Here is a 22,236-nt window from a genome sequence, read left to right on the forward strand (position 1 = left end):
ATTCAAATCATAATGTTGTTTTTGCTTCATTTGGATAAAATGAAATCTTATTTTGAATTATGATAATTTGACAAAATTAAAAAATGTATGATTCGGCACTTGTCATTACTCTTGTAATACAACCAAACGGGCGTTAAAGTATCAACTCACCTAAAAAAAAAAAAAAAAAAAAGAGAAATACTTTCTTATTGAGAACTCTCGATCTCTTATCGGGAAGAGAGAAAGAGAAATCTGAGAATTTGTGGATCCATTTGAAGAGGGTCAAATCTTCGTAGGGTCTTTGGACTGGACGACGATTATCCTTACTAGTTTGAAATCGGCGAAGAAGAGGCGTTCTAAGGCGGCGGCGGCGGCGGCGGTGCTGAATGCTGATGAGAGAGGATATTGTTGATTCACGAAATGTGAGGTGACAAGCGGCGGCAAACGATACTCTTACGGCGATCAACTTCGTCGAGCTTGTTTGTTTTTGTATCATATAACTTTGTATATCTCCGATCTGTATACACCGAGTGGCTGTAACCTGATCCACATACGCATAATTATCAGGTTTGGTTGATTTTTATTGACTCTACAGTCAAACGATGATACCAATGTGATATCATTGTTTGAATTTGCTTGTCTTTGGTTAGATCGTAAAAGGTATCTTGACGAATGTGACTAGATTTAAGTGGTTTTATGTTAGATCTGATACTTTCTGCCCTTACGAGTTAGTTACGACTAGACCATAGATGTTTCTTTGGAATTCGTTTTGAGTTTTGATCAACAAGTTAAACGTTGATATGGATTAGGTGAGGATGGAATCTGAGAGAAGCTTGATGAAGGACATTTGTTGCTTGTTTGTTTGAGTTATCATTCTCTTTAATGTTTTTGCTTGCATATATTGCTTAACTAAACTTTACTCATCATTATGATTGAAGAAAATCTTCATCCATATCTCTGCAAGAAAGACATTATGAATGTGAATTAATGATTTTTGTCATTTTTTATCTTTACAGGAAAGAAGTGAAATATATATAAGTTCAGTAGATAAAAGATGTCCTTCAGATCTATTGTACGTGAACTGAGGGAAATGAAAGATGGGATTGGGAGCTTATCAAGGCGAAGATCAGAAGGCAAACACTGGCGTAGCCGAACTTTATCTCATATTGCCCCTGATGTTGCCCCGTCGGAGCCAGTTGAACAAGGGAAATGGGCAAACTTGCCTCCCGAATTACTTTTGGATATTATACACAGACTTGAAGACAGTGAAACTTCGTGGCCTGCACGGACTGTAGTTGTTTCTTGTGCTTCGGTTTGTAAGTCATGGAGAGGCATCACAAAGGAAATTGTTAAGACAGTAGAACAGTGTGGACGACTAACCTTTCCCATTTCATTGAAGCAGGTAAATGATACTAGCTTGCTTCTTTTCTTTTTATGGGTAAACTGGTAATGGTATAGAATGTCATTCATTCACTTATGCCTCCAAATCGTTTTCTTGTTTTCCATTCTCATTGAATTTTCATAGCCGGGACCACGAGATTTTCCAATTCAATGCTTTATTAAAAGGGACAGGGCAACATCCACTTATTGCCTCTACTTTGGTCTAACACCTTGTAAGTAACTTTCTTTTTCTTCTTCTATAATAATGGTAAGATTTCAACCTTAATTTGGATTTGTATAATTGGAATTAGAATTTCAGTTTTATAAGAATTAGATTACAATTCAATTCAATTCTTATGTTTTGAGAAACCATATAATTGCTATTCCGAAGTGGGAATCGTGGAACTGAAACTTAGGAAATCATATTAGGATTCAGAATTGGACCCCAACTCCAATTCTAATTCCAATTCTTCCCAAACCAAACATGGCCTATTAGGTGTTGGTTTTTCTCCTTAAGAAACATTTTTATTTTATTTTGAAAATGGTCATGAAAGGCACTACATTCGTTTACACACCATGTGCCTAAACCCTAACACATATCACCATTCTCGGGTTGTGGTTGACAGCTGAGAACGAAAATGACAAACTATTATTAGCGGCAAAAAGGATCAGAAGGCCAACCAGCACAAGTTTCATAATATCCTTGGTTGCAGATAATTTTTCTCGATCCAGTAATACATACATTGGGAAACTCAGGCAAGCCGTGGTCATATTTGTGCTATCTAGTGTTTGTTTGTTTGTTTAACACGGTTTCTCCATATAACTTGATAAAATTGTTCCAGGTCAAACTTCCTGGGCACCAAGTTCACAACCTACGACAGCCAACCTCCGACTGACACCACAGTTGATCAAAATAGCAGTTCAAGCCGAGGATTCCATACGAAGCAACTTCTGTCTAGATTACCTCGGTCTGGTAGCTACAGTATTTCCCAGGTTTTCTATGAACTGAATCCCCTAAGAACAAGGGGCCCTAGGAAAATGCAATGTGTAATGAATTATATACCAGTTTCCTCCATTCAAGAAGGAGGAACTGCCCCAACACCAATATCTTCTTCATCCTCACCCAGCCTGAAAAAATCGCCAAATCACTTCAAATCATCTCCTTTGTTTGGACCCGTCGACTCTACAGAACCACTGATTCTAACCAACAAGTCGCCAAGATGGCACGAACAGCTTCAATGCTGGTGCCTGAATTTCAAAGGTCGTGTTACTGTTGCTTCTGTCAAAAACTTCCAACTAGTGGCGGCTGTTGATCCACTTCACGAGGTTTCTGTTGATCCACTTCAAGAAAAGGTAATCTTACAATTTGGAAAGATTGGAAAAGATATTTTCACCATGGATTACCAATATCCACTATCTGCTTTTCAAGCCTTTGCACTATGCCTGAGCAGCTTCGATACAAAACCCGTCTATGAGTGATATAAACATTTGGTCTTGTAAAATCGTAACTCATATAGCGATGTAACTGCACATCTGGCCTTTTCTAGATATGCCAATATGGCGTATGGCTGTTAAGCATTGTTCAATAGTTTTGGAGTAATAGGACCTTGTTGTAACATTTATACATGCTTCGACTTTGTGTTGTGAATTGCTTCTTCTCTTTACTTTGGATATTTATTACTGTTGAATTTTCCCATTTGCTGTTTGGGATAACATTATTTTGGGTAGCATCTTATGGGTCAAGTTGCATCGTTTTACAATTTTTTATTACATGTTCACAAAAATATGTATTATAATTTACAGTTTTAAACAAATACAACTTTAATCTAGTTTAGCTATATTTTTCTATTTAGCTTGAATAATCGGCTCTAAAAGAATGTAAATCTTAGTACCGTTTTATCGGCTGTGTACCCAACATGGTTCAATTTCATATAACGTAAATCTTAGTACTTGTGTGCCCAACACGGATCAATTTTACATAACGTAAATCTTAGTATCGTTCTATTGGTTGCGTGCCCAACGCGGTTCAATTTCACGTAACGTCAATACGCTTACGTCACGTTAATTCTTATTAAGGATAAATAATCATCATAACTATAACCTTATCTTAATCACATTTATAATAATGAATTTTATTAATTTGAAATATTTCATATTCATAGTAATAAAGTGACCACATTTTTCTATATAAAACCCTTTTTTTATTATATAAAAAATAAAATTCTAGTTTCTAAATTTTCTTATTGTCAATGTTGGGCTTATAGTGATGGCCCAATCTAGTTAAAGCCCAAGATCATGATAGTTGCCGAAGGCGCAAGAAAAGAGAGATATTTTCTATAATGCCATTGTCTTCTTCCCGGCGGCGGAGTTCTGTATTCTCTTAAACCCTACAAGATCAGTAGAACAAGGTTTACTGACGGTTTATGAATTTCTTCCAACTCGTCGTGAATTTTCACTAGTTAATAACCGCATGATCTTTTTCTTATAACGGTTTGGATTGAATTAATGGCTTCCTCAAGGCTCTCCTCCTTGGTGGCAGCTACGGCTGTGGCCGGTTCCTTACCGGCATTTGTAAACCATGTCTACGCCGATAGTCCGTTTCGATTCCCTTCATTTTTATCTTCATCTCCTCCTCCTTCTCCGCCGGAGGCGGCAGCGGATACTCGAAACCCTGATTCAAAGTCGGCGCCGTCATCAGTTGAAGAATCTAAAGGTGGGTTTGATCCGGAATCTCTCGAGAGAGGTGCTAAAGCCCTTCGAGAGATCAATAGTTCTCCCTATTCCAAGCAGGTAAATTTGTCTTTGAGAATAAAATTAATGTTTTTTTCTCTTTAATTTCTAGCAAGTTGGTGCTCATTAATTTGGATGTGTTTCTTTATGATCTCATTCTCAGGTTTTTGAAGTAATGAGAAAGCAAGAAGAAACGCGGCTGGCTGAATTGGCAGGAGAGAAAGCTCATCACAACGCTATTCAAGCTCAACTGGATATTGTGAGTGATAAATCATGTGATTTGTTATGCATTTTTTACTCCTTGTCTTGTAAATTTCTATGAGATTTCTCTAACCTGTATGTATGAATGTATTTGGATTCATAGGAGAGACAACAGAAAATGGCAGAAGAACAAAGGGAATTGATACAACAACAAGCACAAGCTAAGGCACAGATGATGCGTTATGAAGATGAATTGGCTAGAAAAAGGATGCAGGTGATCTGACATATTTTCATATATCTGATATTCAATTAGTGGTTAGAACAAATATTGTCTCCAAAGAGTGATCCAAATGTTAACACAAAAAATGTTATAAGAGTTTGTAAACACATTTTGTCATTCGTTTTATTCTCAGACAGATCATGAAGCTCAGAGACGGAACAATGCTGAATTAGTTAGCATGAAAGAGCAATCTTCTGTGCGGACAGAACAAGTAAAACGTTCAACTGAAGAACAAATACAAGCACAGCAACGCCAGACAGAGAAAGAGAGAGCTGAAATCGAACGCGAGACCATAAGAGTGAAAGCCATGGCGGAGGCTGAAGGTCGTGCCCACGAGGCAAAACTGACCGAGGAACATAACAGAAGAATGCTATTAGAACGAGTGAATGGTGAAAGGGAGAAGTGGCTAGCTGCAATTAACACTACTTTCAATCACATTGAAGGTACACTTACCTTTTTTTGGCATATTCTCAAGTTGTCTAGGTTTAATAGAAGAGAATTCAAAATTTTTATGTGTATCTCTAGAATAACTAATCTAATTTGATGGATCCTTTTCTCGTATATTCAGATTTCAATGATTATTAACATTTAAATGAATACTATAAAAATTTATTTTCCTCAGATAGTATCATAACCTCTATAGTTCTTACATGATTGGACATGATAGTTATTCCAAGTTTATTTTTAAACTAATTAATAGATTGCTAAAATGAGTTTATTTTGGATAATAAATTTAGGTCATGGTTGGCTCTATGTTAAAAAACATTTTTGTATCTGGATCTGATAGAGAATCTGTCGATGAATATAGGCACACCTGTTTCAAATGTGATCTCATATGGATAAAGAATCTAACAAAATGGTCAAATGAATTCATCCTGCATAATGTTAAATAAGAAACCTAAGGAGGTGATGTGGCAGTCAGCTCAACACCACATTACCTCATGTATCGACCAAATCAATTACACATTCAAGCAGTAGCTCTAGAAAAAATCTCAGTCACTATCTTTCATTTGCAGGGGCTTTCCAGGTTTTATTGACAGATAGGGATAAATTAATCATGACTGTGGGAGGTGCAACAGCATTAGCTGCCGGGATTTATACAACCAGGTCTCTATCCTCTTCGCTTTTTATATCGCGTTAAAATAATTTTCTAAATGCTTCAAACTAATTTCCCTTTCTATTTCGGCTTGACGTATTTGTTGTATGCATTTTTGCTCCCAGAGAAGGCGCCAAAGTAACCTGGGGATATATAAATAGAATATTAGGGCAACCATCACTCATACGAGAATCATCCATGGCAAGGTTTCCATTGTCAGATACAATCTCTCGAGGAGCAAACAAGATTTTTAGTACATTTTCCGGGGATGTTAAAACCACCACCACTCTTGGGAATATTGTTCTCCATCCTTCATTGCACAAAAGAATAGAGCACCTTGCTCGAGCAACTGCAAATACTAAGTCTCACCAGGCCCCTTTCCAAAATATGCTCTTTTATGGTCCTCCTGGTACTGGCAAGACAATGGTCGCTAGGGAGATTGCTCGAAAATCGGTAATATACTAACCATTGCCTTCATATGGAAACACTTATAATCTGCATGTGACTAATTTGAGTTTCTAAACGTATCTGGATCCAGATCTAGTAGATACAGAAAAACTTATATGCATGCTTATAATTTTATCTGAAACACTTATAATTTTAATATTGTTTCCAAATGGAGCCATGCGAATGAATTTCCATTTGTATTAAAGTCAGATGATTTTATGAGGAAAAAGAAAAAGCTAAAATAACTAACATGTATATGCATGCTTGATCCTTCAAAAAAATTAGGGTTTGGATTATGCCATGATGACTGGAGGCGATGTAGCTCCCTTGGGTGCACAAGCTGTTACCAAGATTCATGATATCTTTGACTGGTCCAAAAAATCTAAGAAAGGTCTATTACTCTTCATTGACGAGGCTGATGCTTTTCTCTGCGAGTAAGTATTATTACTTGTTCGATCTAGTTTTTATCTTTCTTTTGCAATCAACCAGTTTTTTATTTTGAAAAAAAATATAGTTTGATGTAAAAGTTAGTTTATTTGGTAGTTTCTCAAATAACGCACTATCGTTATCAATCTATCAAATCATCAACCAAACTACCATATATTTATACCCCGAAATAACCAATTTTTAATAACCTACTGTTATCTAAATAACCCAAGATAGAAAATAACAAGGCCTTGGATTATTTGTGTAAAAAATAAGAGTGTTTTGGCATTTGATCTGATGGAAGACTGATTTTCATTGATGCAATAAAAGTGGTTATTTGGATTAAATCCACATAGACTAATACATAAAATAAGCCCTTATACTACTTATAACTAGTTATCTAATTTGAATTGATACATAAATTTGAAAATTGAAATGCAGGCGGAATCATGTACACATGAGTGAAGCACAACGAAGTGCACTAAACGCTTTGCTTTCTCGAACTGGTGACCAGTCAAGAGACGTAGTCCTTGTTCTGGCCACCAATAGACCAGGAGATCTAGACAGTGCAATAACAGACAGGATCGACGAAGTGATAGAGTTCCCTCTTCCTGGAAAGGAGGAGCGCTTCAATTTGCTGAAACTCTACTTGAACAAGTACCTTTCTTCTGACAGCAATAATAATGATGACTCGACTAAGTCTAAGTGGTGGTCTGGCCTATTGAAGAAGAAGAGTGCCAGTAAGATAACGACAAAGGATATAACCGACGATTTGATCCGTGAAGCTGCTGGGAAGATTGAGGGATTCTCGGGGCGTGAGATAGCTAAGCTTGTGGCAAGCATTCAAGCGGCTGTCTATGGTCGGCCTGATTGTGTATTGAATCCTCGGCTGTTTATGGAGATTGTAGATTACAAAGTCATTGAGCACCAGCAGCGGAAACAGATGGCTGCTGAAGCTTAGGGACAAGGCCTGCAACCGTTTATTTCCACCTCGAAAGTTTTGCTCATCCAGTTTTTATTATTATTGTTGTTCAATGATATGAAGAGTGGAAAATTGAATTTAGTTGAGTTAGATTTACAGAAATTATTGACCATCTCTGTATCAAATAAAATTGTTTCCAAACAGGGACATGAGTCACATGACAGTGTATCCTTAACCTTAAACCATATTTTTTTTAAGGATTATTTGAATTTGATTTAATTATATTTGTCTTAAAATAGGAATATATATTACTTATATGGAAATGGAGTGGAGTTGAGGGAAACCCGGAAAGCTTAATATGTCCATTAATGGTTTGTTTACAGCACCCCAACCATTTTGTTCCTTGGCCTGGTCTGGTCTGGTCTGGCCTGACCTTAATTGAATTATCTGATAAGAAATTTTCAGCAGATAAAATGGCGAAGAAGACCATGATGGTTCTGGTTGTGTTCATGGTGGCGGCAATATGGGCCAACGTTTGTTGGGTCGTCTCCGGTAACAGACTCTTCTTGATGATGAATACCATTAATGGAGAAGCCACCAAACCAGAATCATGGTCTGATTGGGCCAAAAACAAATTCGAAATGTCAGTTTTATTCTAAATCATGCTTGTTTTTAACTAATTTGTCTTCTTGATGATTCTATATACATATATATGTGTTTTGATTTGATTCATTCAGTGGATCCAAGTCCTTAGATAACAAAGGAAAAGAGGAAATGAAAATTGCGATTTTAGCTGCTGCATCAAAATCTACCAAGATTATGAACAAAGTCGCGTTTGGTAATTAAAACCGAAAAATACACCTCATGACAATAATTGTCATGGATCGCATTGGCTAGCTATAGCTGCTGCTGCTGATTGATATCAAAATCCTCACAGGCACGGCAACTTATGCTTCCCAAAAGGCTCGTGAAAAAGCTCGTCGAATGAAAGATAAGGCTTCAAACGTCGCAACCAATATCAAGATCACCATTTCCGAAATAGGAACTTATAAGGCAAAACAATCGTTAGAAAGTTCTTCTTGTGCAAGAAATTGGGCAACCGGTCGAGGCAAAGAGGAAGCATCTGATGCATGTCAAGGATTCAAGAAAGGCGATGAAAACTACAGTATCTTAAACAAGGTTTTGAACAAAGCATTAAAAAAGGGTAATAAAAACTACATACAAAGCTAAGAAGGGGGGCATTATATATGCATATAAGCCATAATTTGCAATGAAATAAAATCAAGAAACAATATCCTATATATATCATTGAATAATTGTAATGTTGATTAGTAATTAAGATTGGATCCCTCTATAGTGAACTAAATCCATTTTTAGTGAAGGAATCACATGTATATGCTTAGAATAATTGAGTCCTTTTTTTTATTATTATTATTTGTGTGGAAACCAGCAAGAAAAGTCTGTATATGTTTTTATTTTCCTTTTTCGAAGAATTACTTATAAGTAATGTTGGTATTATATTGTAGTCATTGCTTGCTTGTAAAAACATTTTCTATATCTGATATGTTTTTTTAATAATATAATTTTACTTTAAAAATACTATTTAACCAGAACTAATTTATGATAACTTTGAATTCTATAATAATATAATTTTACTTTAAAAATATACATATTAATATATTTTAAAAATAATTTAAAATCGGTTTAGGAAACCCAATATTTAGTGATGCTACTGCATATAGAATTATAGATTATTATTATTATATATTTTTTTTAAAACTTTAAAATGTATTAAATACACTTTAGCATATAAAGTTGTCTTTTAAAAATAAACAAATGATTACTCAGCACATACAAAATATAAATAGAACAAAACTAAACCTATTAAAGATTTGTAAAAATAATCTAACATTTTTATAAATTTAAATTTGAATTTAGAGCCCAATAATCAAGTCTCCATTTTAACTTGTTAAAAATTATAATTCTACTTATAAGATTAAAAATATATAAAAAAAATATTGTTATAGAAATGTTTTGATTTGATATTTAAAAAAAAAAAATCAACTTTTATGGTTAATTTAATAATTGACAGCCTTAAAAGAAAATAATAATAATAATAATAAAGTTTTTTTTCTTTCCAGAATTGCAGTTGAAGATAAGGACGACAGCTACGTTTGATTTGTCTCTTTCAAAGCGCTCCTAATCATCTTCTTTCATTTCAGATCCGAATCAATATTGTTCGTTCATAATCTCGATCGATCAGAGGCACAAAGCAAAATTCAGGATAATAATAATAATAATCATGATCAAGGCGGTTATGGTGATGAATAGCATTGGAAAGCCTCGTCTTACCAAATTTTACGCTTATCAGGTCTCCATTTTATCTTATTTCTGTCATTCGATCATCATCATCATCATATATATATTAACTCTATCAAATCTCTTTTGATATATATATATATATAGCCTGCGGAGAGGCAGCAGGAATTTGTAAGATGCGTCTATTCAGGTTGTTTTCTTCTCTTTTCCTGCTTTATATAATAGATTTGCAGGATACAGAACTGTTTTAGCTCAAAAGCATCATTGAGTTTTGTTAAATCTTATTCTACACAGAAACAGAACTTGTTGTTTGTTGCTTCAACTTGTCATATCATTGAAATATTTTGTGAATTTTTGTGCAGTCTTATGCAATAGATCTGATAATACAAGCAACTTTGTTGGAGGAATGGAATCACTCTTTGGGCCAGTAATTCATCACTAGTAAATCATCTCTTTAGTTTTCAATCAATCTTTATCACTTGCTTTTGATTTATGTTTCTCATTGTTTGCTTTTAATTAAAACAATCAAATGAAATAGATTGCTGTTCAACTGATAACTAATTTACTAATCTTGTACTTTAACAACATCATGCCATGCCCTTTAAGAAAATACATCTCATATGTTTTTGTAAATCCTAAACTAAAATCAAACATGTAAAGAATCACAAGCAGTGTTTAGCCTCTTTCTTTATATAAACAGTATTCTTTAGAAACATGAAGATGATTTCAGTTTCTTTTGTCAGGTGTTGGTTGTGCTACTTACTCAAGTTCATTAACTAACAGGAAATTTACATATCTATTTCAGGACAACCGCCTAGTGTACAAACATTTTGCAACTTTGTACATTGCTATTGTTTTTGATGGCTCAGAAAATGAGTTGGCAATGCTCGATCTAATACAAGGTGGGTTTCCATTATCAATAATGTTTTTATATATTCTTTGACTGAGTTTTTTCTTTCATTGTTTCAGTTTTTGTAGAAACTCTGGATAAATGCTTCAAGAATGTATGTGAACTTGATATAGTTGTCAACTATACTAAGGTATTATTATATCTATCCATCTAGAACTAACTACGCAGAGAGTAAAGTTGTCGTGTTTAATGAATATCCAATGTAACAACAGGTGCAGAGTATACTAGATGAAATAATATATGGAGGGCAAGTAATTGATACCAATTGTATGGAAGTGTTGAGGGCTGTAGAAGAGATTTCAAGGTAGTTAGTATTATTATTATTATTATTATTATATGGATCATTCCTTCACTTAAAAATTAGATTTTGATAATTGGTAATAATGTTGTGCAGGTTGGAGAGTGAGTCTACAACTTCCAAGCTAGTCCCTAGATGGGTTAGGTAAGTTTTGCAACAAGATTGGCATTTCTGGGCAAAATATAACTGTTCATCATTTGTTATTCAACTTGTTTTATATATTTTGACATTGAAGACATCTTCTTTCATTCTTCTTCTTTGAAAGCTATGACATGTTTGTGTGAAGACAGATTATTTTTTTATTAAAGGTTTCTGGTATTGAAATATTTATGGTTGCTTAGATAAAATGTTTATTTTTTAAAGTGACGTCAAATTGATAATAATGGGATTTCTCTTCATTTTATTGTGGATGATCGCCATATATATAAGATCCGGGTGGATTCGAACCACCACAACCTCTCAGACAAGTCCGAGCGCTCTTTCCATTTAGAGCTTACGAATCTACGTTTACATTTATAACCCTAAACCATGTTGTCGAAGTGCCAAGAGTCATGTTAACAGGAATAAGATAAAATTGAATCATTGAGAACAATTTAAATAAATAAGATAAAAGTGAATCATACAGAATCACTGAGACCAATCAAGTGGAGGAATAACTCTTATTTTTAAGTTCAATTCAAAAATAAATCTAAACATTTTGAATGACTTTTAAATAAAATAAAATAAAAAACAAAAAAAATAATTTAAAAATAAGGATAAATTTTGATTTAGAATTTAGATGTGTATAAATTTTTTAGGAAGTCAGAAGAAGTTAGGAGACTAACCCGAATATGGAGGCAGACTTGTTTTTTGATTGATTGTTATTCACCACCGTTTTTCATTGCTGTCTAATTTGAACCAAAAAACATCATAATATATAACTAATATAAAATTATATTATAAAACATTCTCTAATTAAATAATCAACATGCAGTAAAAAAAAACTAAATTGTTCAGTTTCAACAGGAATATATACTCTCTCCAAAACAAAAAAAATCCATATAATTTTTTTATGAGAAAATATAATATAATTTATAAAAATCCATATCAATTTGATTAAATAATGATAAATCCATTAAAAATATAATTATTAGAACTTCCCATGTAAACAAACATCATTTGACTAGTACCAATAAATTCATTAGGTCAATAAGAGATTCAAATCCATATACTTTCTTGTTCAAGCAATCTAAACTGGAACCTTCCACTTAAAAAAGGTAATCAATCCTCTAACCATCAAAAGAACCAGACCAACTTGAAGAATAAAATTTAACAAAGAAGAAGGAAAAACAACTTCTAATAAGTCTGTTGTACCTTGTTCAGCAGCACCTCAAAGCAGGAACAAAAGTTTGTATTCAAACTTAATCATCTTTAAAATAAGCATATGCAGCAGTCCAAGTCTTCTAGGCTCGCTCCAGCCAACAGAAATCTAGTCTCCAACCGGACATTAATTTAAAGTGCCAACAATTGTCATACAATTTTAACTTGTAAAAAATAAAAATGGTGGGTGCTGGATACTACTTTCTAATCTTCATAACACTACAAACCAACCTCACAAATGGAATTCAGCAGGCAAAAAAAATAATCGTATTAAGATCAAAGAATAGAAAAGAGGATCCTCCACAAAGATTACCCATTCGAAATTATAATAATAGATGTTCATAAAAGCCAACAAATAAAGAAATTTGATCTCATAACCTGTCGGATCACTCAGATGATAATTACTTGAAGAAATATAATTGCAATTGGAGCCTCAATTTGAGGCTCATTTCTATTCAAAATACTCTGCCTTAATATAAGTGAGAATATAATATACAATGATTAATCTAACAAATTTGAGGAAGAAATACCTGCACTGGTAGTAACTAAGCATCTGTATTATTTACTATGTAGACAATGGAATCTGGTAATTGAAATACATTCCTTTTTACATCTATATCAAAGATCTTTACATGCATTTCACCATCCAAATATTAACATCAGCTAGCATAAACGACTGTTCCATATCAGAAAATATTACCTTCCTCTCATCATTCGTAGGCGGTGCAAAAAGGTAAAGCCTATTTGTAATTAATTTGTAAACCTGTGTATCTTCGGCATAAACAGGAAATCTATACAATCAATCAAATGATAGATGATGATAGACGTACCTCTGAAATTCGATCAAATCCTGATCAGATCTAGTTACGTTGATAATAAAACTTAAGCATAAAGATCTTTAAGATGACAACAACATGTCTATCTATAGGAATTTGATAACAAAATCAAAAGTGATAAGACATACCTAAGAAATTCGATCAACCATCGGCGGAACGCAAAAAAAAAGGCGCGGAAGAGAGAATCACGATCGATGGATTAGGTCTTCTGTAGGAATTTGAAGCTTTAAATTCCATTGATTTCAAAATAAAAAATCTAAACCCTCATGAATTGAGAAATATATGGCCCTAAGAAAAAGAGAATCCTAATGCTATATATAGTAGAATGAGTACGTAATCCACGGCTGAGATGTTGTAAGGAAGCAAAAGATATCCATGACTCATAATAATCGATTGAAATAAGGCAGGGTTCGTTTATTACGAGGATTTCGGTGTTGAGATGAACACTTAGCTTACTAATAAGCAGAAGATTATTAAAGTTTTTGAACTGGCTTATATGAAAATAAAATAAAGTATTTGAGTTACTAAAATATAATTTTATTACATATCTAAATTTTATAAAAAAAAAAAAGATCCGGGCGGAATCGAACCACCACAAGCTCTCAGTCATTCTGAGAGCGCTCTTCCCATTTAGAGCTTACGGACCTACAACAGTATGTAATGCAATCCTTGCATAATCTTATAAACCATTCATTATACTTATTTCATCATCATAACAATAATAAATCTGAACCAAAAGTCTTAAAAATTCAATGAATAAGATATTTAATGATAGGAGGAGAATTAACCAAAATTTGGAACCAGTCCAGACTCCAAGGCTAAAATTTAATTCATTCTGCTCTTCCTTCTCATGCCCAACAATGAAACCATCAAACCCCCCAAAAAATTAATTACACCCTGGTTTTCTCCTGATTGTCCCTGCACCCAAGAAGAGATTGCCCTACTTCGTTTACTAGTGCTGTTTAGTTTGGATCGCCATGGAACCTTGTACTAGTGTTATTACCATTGAACATGATGTGCAGTTGGATCACCATGGACCTTCAGGTTGATTCTAATGTCTCAACCTTAGTGCCTGACTCTCTCATCAACATGTTATATAAGTAGCTAAAAGTAAGTGTTATTTGAGAAGTCAACTGAATCACTAGGGCAACAGTAAAAACTTGCCAACTTTTATTTTGAATGCTTTTCATCCAATTTCAATCTTAATTTTTTTCAAAACTCCTCATAGGAAAATACCTATCAATCACCTCATTCATGAAAATGGTGTTTCTGAACTACTTTCTACATAAAATGTTTGAAACAAAATGTATTTATTTCTAAGATTAAAATTTGGTAATTAAATCTATCTACACAACAAAGTAAATGACCAATAGTCGATACAAAAATAAATTTGGTATTATATCAAATAATAGGCAACTTCAAAAGAGTACATAATCACCTTAAAAGTTGAAGTTCTCATCCTCAAAAGTTGTCTGATTCAGCATCAATAACTTCAGCATATGAAATTGAAATCTTCTAGACCAAGAAACAGAAATCCTCATATGCTTGCTTGTGAACCAGCAACAAAGGTCCAAGATTTACAACACTACAGCCCCACTCCCGTAATTGGAATTTTCCGAATATAATATATAACATTGACAAAAATAAAAACTCTTCAAAAGCCCACTAAAATAATTGTATTCAGATAAGAGACTAGAGTTGGAGACTACTCCACCAAGAGAAACATTAATATAATTGACTGAATACCTATTCAGAATTATAAAAGAAGTTAAGTAAGATTATGCAGATGAATAATAAACAACAAATGAAGAAATTTGATCTCATAACCAGTGCAACAAAATATGCCCCGGTGCTGGAATTTTTGCAATAGAAGAAGTTCCAAAGTCAACTGCTGAACACCATAATTAAATTACAAATTAGTTCTTTCTCTTTCTCAATATCTATTAGAATGTTGGAAAACCCATCTTCTGATTATAAAGAAAAACAACTTGAACAAATTTGATGATCATCATTGAAGTTAGAAGGGTTTTCGTATGGACGTCACTCAACTCCCTAAAGTCGCTCATTGCAGAGAAAGAATTGTAGATTTCTTTCAACTCAGCCTTTGCAACCCTGTACAATGATTATGTGTGAACACTTGCATAGAAAATAAGATCTCATTACCAGCATATAGTTGGTTGAGTTTAGCCAATAATGAATGACAGATGTGTTCTTGTTCTAAGTCAGAGATAAACAGCACTATTATAGGTTTCTTTTGAGAATCTATATATAGTATAAGAAGATGAGAATCTTTAATTTGTGGTTCATTTGATTAAAACCCAATAAAATGGAGAATTTAATATACAATGATTAATATAACAAGCAGATACCTGCATCAAGCATGGGCAACTAAGCAGTTGTATTCTGTTCTTCTATGGAAAAGATGGAATCTGGTAATTTGAAGTGGAGGCCCTTTTGTATTCTGGTGCTATATTTTGGTTGCATTTTTAGTGCAGTGCTCTTCTTACCTTTTTGAAGAATGTTTAATGCGAATGGAAGATGGAATGCATGAAAAAGGAAGAGAAGCAAGAAAGAAACACACACACACACACACAACACAGGAGGGGGGGAACCCGGTCAATACCGTGCGCTCTCCCACCCTCCTAAAAAAAATGTATCTTTATTAAATGAAGGACCTGCCAAGCAAGCGCACCTGACATGGCAAAGGTCAGACAGAATGACACAAAAGATTGTCTAAGAAACAGAGGAACTTCCATCTCAAATAGTAGTTCCACCCACAGTCTTGACACCTTTAACCATCTATATATCAAAGAACCCTTTCCGCTTCAGCTTCTAAATCTTAACATCAGCTATTAACTCGTCCATAGCAGAAGCTTTCCTTTCATCAAAGCCATGCCAATCAGAGTCCCTGCAATACAAAATATACATAATTAGAACTTCAACAAGGAAAATGTCAAAAAAATATATCATGTGTTAATTAAAATTACATTTTGTGATCTCTATAACCCACTACTAACACTGAAGTTCTACTGTTGTTAATGAATTATAGATATATTTATTTTCTTAAAAAACATATTCTTGATGTCATAAAGAAAATCAAACAACCAAAGACCCATAAGAAGAACAATAAGGAATTCAACATACCTCGTACGCTTGAAAATCCGCCAACAGCACTTGAACAATGAATTGAACTCAGATTAACGAAGATCATCAACAAAAGAATATGATTCCGCTAGATCGACGACCCGAATTGGAAACGGGTATCATCGAAATCACAATATCCTGATAGATTAGTATTAATCTAAATATAATCAATCAAAAACAGGAAGCCATGGCGGAACGCAAAAAAGCAGCCGCCCAGGGAATTACGATCAAACGAATCTAGATCCATTGATAAGAAACCCTAAAGAGAAAGATTTTGAAGCTTTGAATTGAAAGATTTGGGATTCAATAAATTTGAGAAATGGAGAATTATGCCGAATGAAAATGGCAGAGGAACTGATCTAAATATTTGATAGAAAGGGTACGTAAATAGACGGCTTAGATGAAAGGTAGTAAAAGAGATCGATGGCTGATAATAATTGACTGAAATAAAGCGGTTCCTTTTTACGGAGATAAGTTTGGTGAGCTGTTAAATATATATATAAATAAAATAAAAGACGTCTAGGGTTTGCTCTAACCACAAGAATTCTCAATTTTAGCCACTTAACAATTTATTAGATATATATTTATTTAATAAAAAAATGGTTAATTCAACTTTTTATATTAAAAACTAGGCTGCTTCCGTTAACAAAATTCTAAATTGTAAATATAAGTTTAAATTATAAATTAATATAAAAAGTAAATATATATTAACTATATTTTAATTAATAACATAATATTAATCACCATATTCAAGAATATCAAATTGAAAAAGTTCATGTATTCTTGTATAGTTCTATTAAGTAATCAACTTTCATAATTGATCATTCAAAATCATTAACAAATATATATTTAAAATATATAAAAATTACAATCAAAAAAATAATTAATCTATATAAAACAAAATTAAAATTAAAAAAAAAGTAATTCAAAATTTTAAGAGAATATGAATCCTGATTAATAATTAATAGAGATAATTGATTAATGAATTGTTAGAAAAAAAAAAGAGAACGGTTACTCCGGAAGGAAATCCTATAACTACTCTGATTAAAGTTTTTTGAGATGAATTTTAAATTCACGTGAAGCCAATCGAAGAACCATTTTTCCACCAAGAAACATCTATGAAACTTTGTGTGATGGGCCAAAATTACACTGTTATCTAATGGGATTATGAAAGGAAGATAATCATAACGAGTCCTGAGTGGTGGGATGCGAACAAGGTAAGCTTAGTGATTGTATGTGTTCTACTGTATAGATTCATTTGATTTATAATTATGCAGGAACGTAAGGGGTTATCATATTTGAAGGATAAAGTTATACCCGACTATGATCTGTTGGAAGAGGTTTTCAGAGGCTAGCATGCTGAGGCCTTCATTTGCGTGATCCATTGGTTCCACGGGTTCCCATAAACAAACATAAACGAATGAGTAGGTGATTTTTTGCATTCGGAGGATGTCCATTTCATTGATCCCCAGTAAATTACAAACCCAGACAAGGCAGCTAAAAATCGCAGAAGAATTAGTAATACTCCATCCTCCAACAACCCCGCAGGAAGAAACAAAAGGGCAAATCATAGACGCCAAGTCCTCCTCTACGGTTGTCATACACAATTTCAACGGTTGATAATTCGTCATGGTACTAACACACGGTTCGTACTAGATGCTTTTACGTGCATTGTTAATTTCTGAATTGTTTATTAGTTAGAGAATTAGCTTTTGCTTTCATGAATTTACATCAACACACATCAATCTGACAATATACTAAATGAAATTGAATAACCGGAAATCCTCAACACACAACAATTAAACAACATGACGAACTAAAATTGTCTCAGAGTGAACGCGCAATTGGATGGGAGAACAAACATCACTGACTATTTGTTGGGCCAGGGTTTTTGGAGGGCATTGGAACATGTGTTTTGCGTCTGTCTAGAGTTTTCAAAAGCCATGCACACCTTGTCTCCGTCCTTTGACGGAGCATGACAACCCTCATGAATTTGTTTTATATGAACATATCTCGTGTCTGTTAGAACATGTCTGAAGTAACATCCATCATCATTTCATTAAAAGAACAAGTACCACCTTTTGAAAGATTGTAGGTGTAGGTGTAGTTGTTACACTATCAACAGTCTTGAACATCTCCACTTGTCTACGTGATCTCCTCTCGTCCAACTTGTCAAAGAAGTCTCCCATGAGCTCTTCAATGTGCTGGACAACCGGAGAGGAGGACTTGACGTATGAGGATTTGCTTTTCTGCTTCTTCCTGCGATTGTCAAATGATGGAGTAATAATTCTCCTACGATCTTCAACTGCTTTGTCTGGGCTTGTAATTTCCTTTGGATTATTGAAATGGACATCCTTCGAATGCAAAAAATCCCCTACTCCTTCGTTTGGGGGAAGCTGTGGAATCAATGGATGACACAAGTGAAGACCCTCGACCTCAGCATGCTGGCCTCTGAAAACCTTTTCCAACAGATCATAGTCGGGTATAACTTTGTCCTTCAAAGATGATAACTCCTTACGTTCTTGCATAATTAAAAATTAAATGAATATGTACATTAGAACACATACAATCACTGAACTTACCATGTTCGCATCCCACCACTCAGAACTCTCTATGATCATCTTCCTTTCATTGGTCCTATGAGATACCAATACAATATTAGGCCCAACACACCAAGTTCCATAGTTGCTTATTGGTGGAGAAATGATTCTTCAATTGGGCTTTCGTGGTGAATCTGAAATTTCTCCCAAAAAGTTTTAAGTATCGTGTTGTAATGAGTGGTTGTGGAATTTGACCTTTCCTCTTCTGTTTCCTAACAGTTCCAGGAAAAACATTGACCTAACTGGTCTATACGACATTTCTATTGCCCTAATAACAAAAAAAAATTAATTTAGCCGCAACTTATAATTATACCAAAATTTCAGTACATTTTTGCTTGATTGAATATTTTGTATCCCAAAAGAGGCATGAATCTCATCTTTTGTTTGGAATGAATGACTTTGAATGCAATTCATATTGATTCAATCTAATTCAGTTTTTGATTTTATCCATCCACCATTCTATTTGACAAATCAAATTGTGTTGTCACATTTTTTTTTATCAAAATAGAAATCTTATTGTCGATTTTCAGATCCAGTGACAAAGAGAAGCGGCGAAAAGTCGAAGGAAGCCTGAATCTGTTGAATCTTACCATTATATAACTGTGTGCGTCCCGATCTGCGATATAACCGCGGAAACAAATTTTGAGACGATCTATCTGAAGTTGGAGGAAGCGTCTTCAAAGAAAGAGGAAAATGGATGAATCCGTAATTTTTAACAACTGCGGGGACTTAAATGTTCAAAAACTCATTATACTCAAATAAATTTGTTATACTTTGTGCAAGTTTTTTTTACCAATTTATCCTAATTTCTTATTAATTTAATTATTATTTGTTTATTCCATAGGTCAGATTACAAATTTTCTATGAATATGCTGTCTAAAATTCTTAATAATTTATGCCGGTCCAAAATAAACTTATTTTACATAAAAAATAAGTACATTTTTCAAACAAATTTGAAGGAGAATAAAAATAAATTCCCTATATTTATTAAGATATGTATACAATTTATAAGACTGTTCTAACAAAATGTAAACTACACAAAGAAGAAAAACCAGAAAAAAAATACAAAAAAAAGTACAAACATAATCAATAACCTAAAATGAGAACCACAATATTTTAATATATAAGAACTTAAACATATTAATATTTATATTTAATTCTTCTAAAATAATATTTTTTTAACTTAACATTTTAGAAACTAAAAACTTTGACCTATATGGGACTTACTATATGGGAAACATAGCTTATATATATATATATATATATCCACTTTTTTTTTTTTATTGTAAGTATTGAAAACAATAATAGAAAAAACATATAAAATGGTTAAAGGTGAAAGAACTTTACCTGAATTGAATTTCTACAACACCAGTTGTACGAACCTAGTATAAAGAACGTCTTTCTACACAACAAAGACAAAAAATAGACTTAAGAGTGTTGCATATATCTGTCTCCATGATTTTGTATTTCATCCTTTTGCATAATCGAGAAATACATGAGAATGGTCATGAATGTCATTTATAATACAAGGTTCTGCCTGACAACTAAAACTTGGTACCTATCAAGAATGCAAGTACCTGAACGCATGAATCACAAACCAACTCCGTTCCTAGTTTCGCTACCCTGCTACCACCAATGACATTCATCATCCAAGCTTGAGTGTACAATGCAGCTTGTCGTGCGAACTTGACCAACAATTTGCATAAAGAGAATACAAAACCAGACAAAACTAAAGTATCAAGGAGAAGTCAGCTAAAGCTACCTGTATTATAGTATCTTCCCACAAAGTTTGTATTTCCTCTGATCAATATCAATATCAGATAGTTTAACTTCAAATGCCTGACAAAAGAATATAACTTCATATTGAGGTTTATAATTCATTGAGAAGAAATGTAGATACATTACAAATTTAACAATCAGACCTTATTCTCAATAGATACAGCATATTTTGAAGAATCATTTCCATTTTAAGCTAGTTATTTGGATTCATCATACAATGTGTCATAGAGAAGATATATAAAACATTTAACAGTTGTTATAAAATAAATTGAACTTAAAGTTACTAAAGGCCTAAAGGAAATCTTAATCATTTGTATACATATTTATACAGCTGATACATATTTGCATTAATAACAGGAAAATAACTATTTAGTTCTGTATGATCAAAACCAGTTTGACAGTTTGGAACAAAAGTCTGATATAAAAGACGATCATAAAGTTCAAAGGATGAGTAATAAAGTTATAATTTTACACATAACACAACAAAGTGCAAAACATAGTTAAATTCTTGCATGTTTGAAAATCGTTGATTTCCCGAACTCTCGAATACCTGGGTGGAAAATAATTCATAAGAATGTGAAGAAAGTCCAAACAAAAATGAGACTTATTTTGGTTAAAAAAACAAAATGAATAAAACATGCCTACAGAATCCGAACAAAAAATACAGTTATCTAAAGAAAGTATTGATGCATAAAACTAAATACCTTATTAAGTTTGACAAAATCATAAATTATTTTGCCAACATTTTCACATCCATATACAAAGAGGTCCAAAACTTTCTGTGTTACCCTACATCTTCTCATGTTCTTATGTGTATATCTCTATTCTTGAACCCCTCTTCTCATCAAATCGATTCATTTTTTCAGATTTTTCTCCTTTGGGTCTTTCATTTTGCAAAATACATCATACAAATGGAAATAATTAGATCATAAACTAAAATATAAAGGAAACACGAGAGAGAGGGTAAGTGGTCAAAACAAACACATGGAAGAGTGGGAGATAGAGATTTTTTTATGAGCAGAGAAGTTGTTCTTCCATGTAGGCTGAGTTTCTGACATATTTCATCTTCAGATAGAGGTCAAAAAGGCTGAGTTTCTGCATTCTCTCCCGATTTTTTTTTATCCTTTCTCTTAGTTGTTTTGTTTCAAATGGTGTAAATTAGATTAAATTTAGTCGTAGGTAGGAATCTGTTGAAGAAAGCTTTTCCTAAACCAGATTAGTATTATAATATTTCACTTGTTTGACTGTTTCTACAATAACCAGCTGTGTTAATCACCTCAGCTTAGGAGTAAAACCATGATTAGTATTAATTTGTAATATCTTCTATGCATAATTGTTTGTCTGTATCTACAGAAACCAGTTGTGTTAATCCCCCAATAAAACAAAATATTTCTCATTAGCGCATTCAGAGATCAATCTATCGATTCACTCCTAGATTTGTATAGAAACAATGTGAATGAACCTGTTCAATTAATGGAAGATAACTTCCAACATTTGGTTGTATTATATCATCTTCAAGCATCCCTCCTT

General features: G+C 33.3%; 3 protein-coding genes and 1 long non-coding RNA gene across 8 annotated transcripts; 3 read left to right on the forward strand and 1 right to left on the reverse strand.

Annotated features, from left to right (window-relative positions):
- Positions 1–161: 161 nt before the first annotated feature.
- LOC124926466 (tubby-like F-box protein 5) lies at positions 162–3,023 on the forward strand. 2 transcript variants are annotated; one of them, XM_047466697.1, is made up of 5 exons: positions 162–546; positions 996–1,381; positions 1,505–1,592; positions 1,986–2,115; positions 2,202–3,023. In XM_047466697.1, exons 2-5 carry the CDS (start codon positions 1,034–1,036, stop codon positions 2,836–2,838), a joined length of 1,203 nt encoding a protein of 400 aa, XP_047322653.1. In that variant the 5' UTR covers positions 162–546; positions 996–1,033; the 3' UTR covers positions 2,839–3,023. The 2 variants fall into 2 exon arrangements, with proteins under 2 accessions (XP_047322653.1, XP_047322654.1); XM_047466698.1 differs by lacking the exon at positions 162–546 and adding an exon at positions 588–788.
- A 679-nt stretch (positions 3,024–3,702) lies between these two features.
- LOC124926438 (ATPase family AAA domain-containing protein 3-like) lies at positions 3,703–7,724 on the forward strand. Its single transcript, XM_047466666.1, has 8 exons — positions 3,703–4,149; positions 4,253–4,348; positions 4,454–4,564; positions 4,704–5,013; positions 5,587–5,677; positions 5,792–6,119; positions 6,399–6,547; positions 6,981–7,724. Exons 1-8 carry the CDS (start codon positions 3,865–3,867, stop codon positions 7,498–7,500), a joined length of 1,890 nt encoding a protein of 629 aa, XP_047322622.1. The 5' UTR covers positions 3,703–3,864; the 3' UTR covers positions 7,501–7,724.
- Positions 7,725–9,684: 1,960 nt separating this feature from the next.
- On the forward strand, positions 9,685–11,323 carry LOC124927246 (AP-3 complex subunit sigma-like). 3 transcript variants are annotated; one of them, XM_047467632.1, is made up of 7 exons: positions 9,685–9,832; positions 9,928–9,970; positions 10,143–10,207; positions 10,586–10,682; positions 10,759–10,820; positions 10,903–10,994; positions 11,085–11,323. In XM_047467632.1, the coding sequence occupies exons 1-7, from the start codon at positions 9,764–9,766 to the stop codon at positions 11,134–11,136; spliced, it is 480 nt and encodes a 159-aa protein (XP_047323588.1). In that variant the 5' UTR covers positions 9,685–9,763; the 3' UTR covers positions 11,137–11,323. The 3 variants fall into 3 exon arrangements, with proteins under 3 accessions (XP_047323588.1, XP_047323587.1, XP_047323589.1); XM_047467631.1 differs by having other exon boundaries at positions 9,688–9,832; positions 10,750–10,820; XM_047467633.1 differs by lacking the exon at positions 11,085–11,323 and having other exon boundaries at positions 9,688–9,832; positions 10,750–10,820; positions 10,903–10,998.
- Positions 11,324–13,809: 2,486 nt separating this feature from the next.
- On the reverse strand, positions 13,810–16,651 carry LOC124926973. Of its 2 annotated transcripts, XR_007098363.1 has the most exons (3): positions 16,328–16,651; positions 14,622–16,091; positions 13,810–14,255 (listed from the first exon to the last, which is right to left on the reverse strand). It is a non-coding gene; the product is annotated as an uncharacterized LOC124926973 (long non-coding RNA). The 2 variants fall into 2 exon arrangements; XR_007098362.1 differs by lacking the exon at positions 13,810–14,255 and having other exon boundaries at positions 14,563–16,091.
- Between the last annotated feature and the right edge of the window lie 5,585 nt (positions 16,652–22,236).

This window comes from Impatiens glandulifera, chromosome 2 (genome assembly GCF_907164915.1).
Source record: "Impatiens glandulifera chromosome 2, dImpGla2.1, whole genome shotgun sequence".
Lineage (NCBI taxonomy): Eukaryota > Viridiplantae > Streptophyta > Magnoliopsida > Ericales > Balsaminaceae > Impatiens > Impatiens glandulifera.

Bases quoted from the DNA above. Each gene is read 5' to 3' on its own strand.
- LOC124926466 (XM_047466697.1), top strand. From the start codon at position 1,034: ATGTCCTTCAGATCTATTGTACGTGAACTGAGGGAAATGAAAGATGGG. The intron at 1,593-1,985 runs GTAAGTAACTTT...TGTGGTTGACAG, and splicing joins CTACTTTGGTCTAACACCTT to CTGAGAACGAAAATGACAAA. The intron at 2,116-2,201 runs GCAAGCCGTGGT...AAATTGTTCCAG, and splicing joins ACATACATTGGGAAACTCAG to GTCAAACTTCCTGGGCACCA.
- LOC124926438 (XM_047466666.1), top strand. From the start codon at position 3,865: ATGGCTTCCTCAAGGCTCTCCTCCTTGGTGGCAGCTACGGCTGTGGCC. The intron at 4,150-4,252 runs GTAAATTTGTCT...TCTCATTCTCAG, and splicing joins GTTCTCCCTATTCCAAGCAG to GTTTTTGAAGTAATGAGAAA. The intron at 5,014-5,586 runs GTACACTTACCT...TTTCATTTGCAG, and splicing joins TACTTTCAATCACATTGAAG to GGGCTTTCCAGGTTTTATTG.
- LOC124927246 (XM_047467631.1), top strand. From the start codon at position 9,764: ATGATCAAGGCGGTTATGGTGATGAATAGCATTGGAAAGCCTCGTCTT. The intron at 10,208-10,585 runs GTAATTCATCAC...TATCTATTTCAG, and splicing joins TGGAATCACTCTTTGGGCCA to GACAACCGCCTAGTGTACAA. The intron at 10,683-10,749 runs GTGGGTTTCCAT...TCATTGTTTCAG, and splicing joins AATGCTCGATCTAATACAAG to TTTTTGTAGAAACTCTGGAT.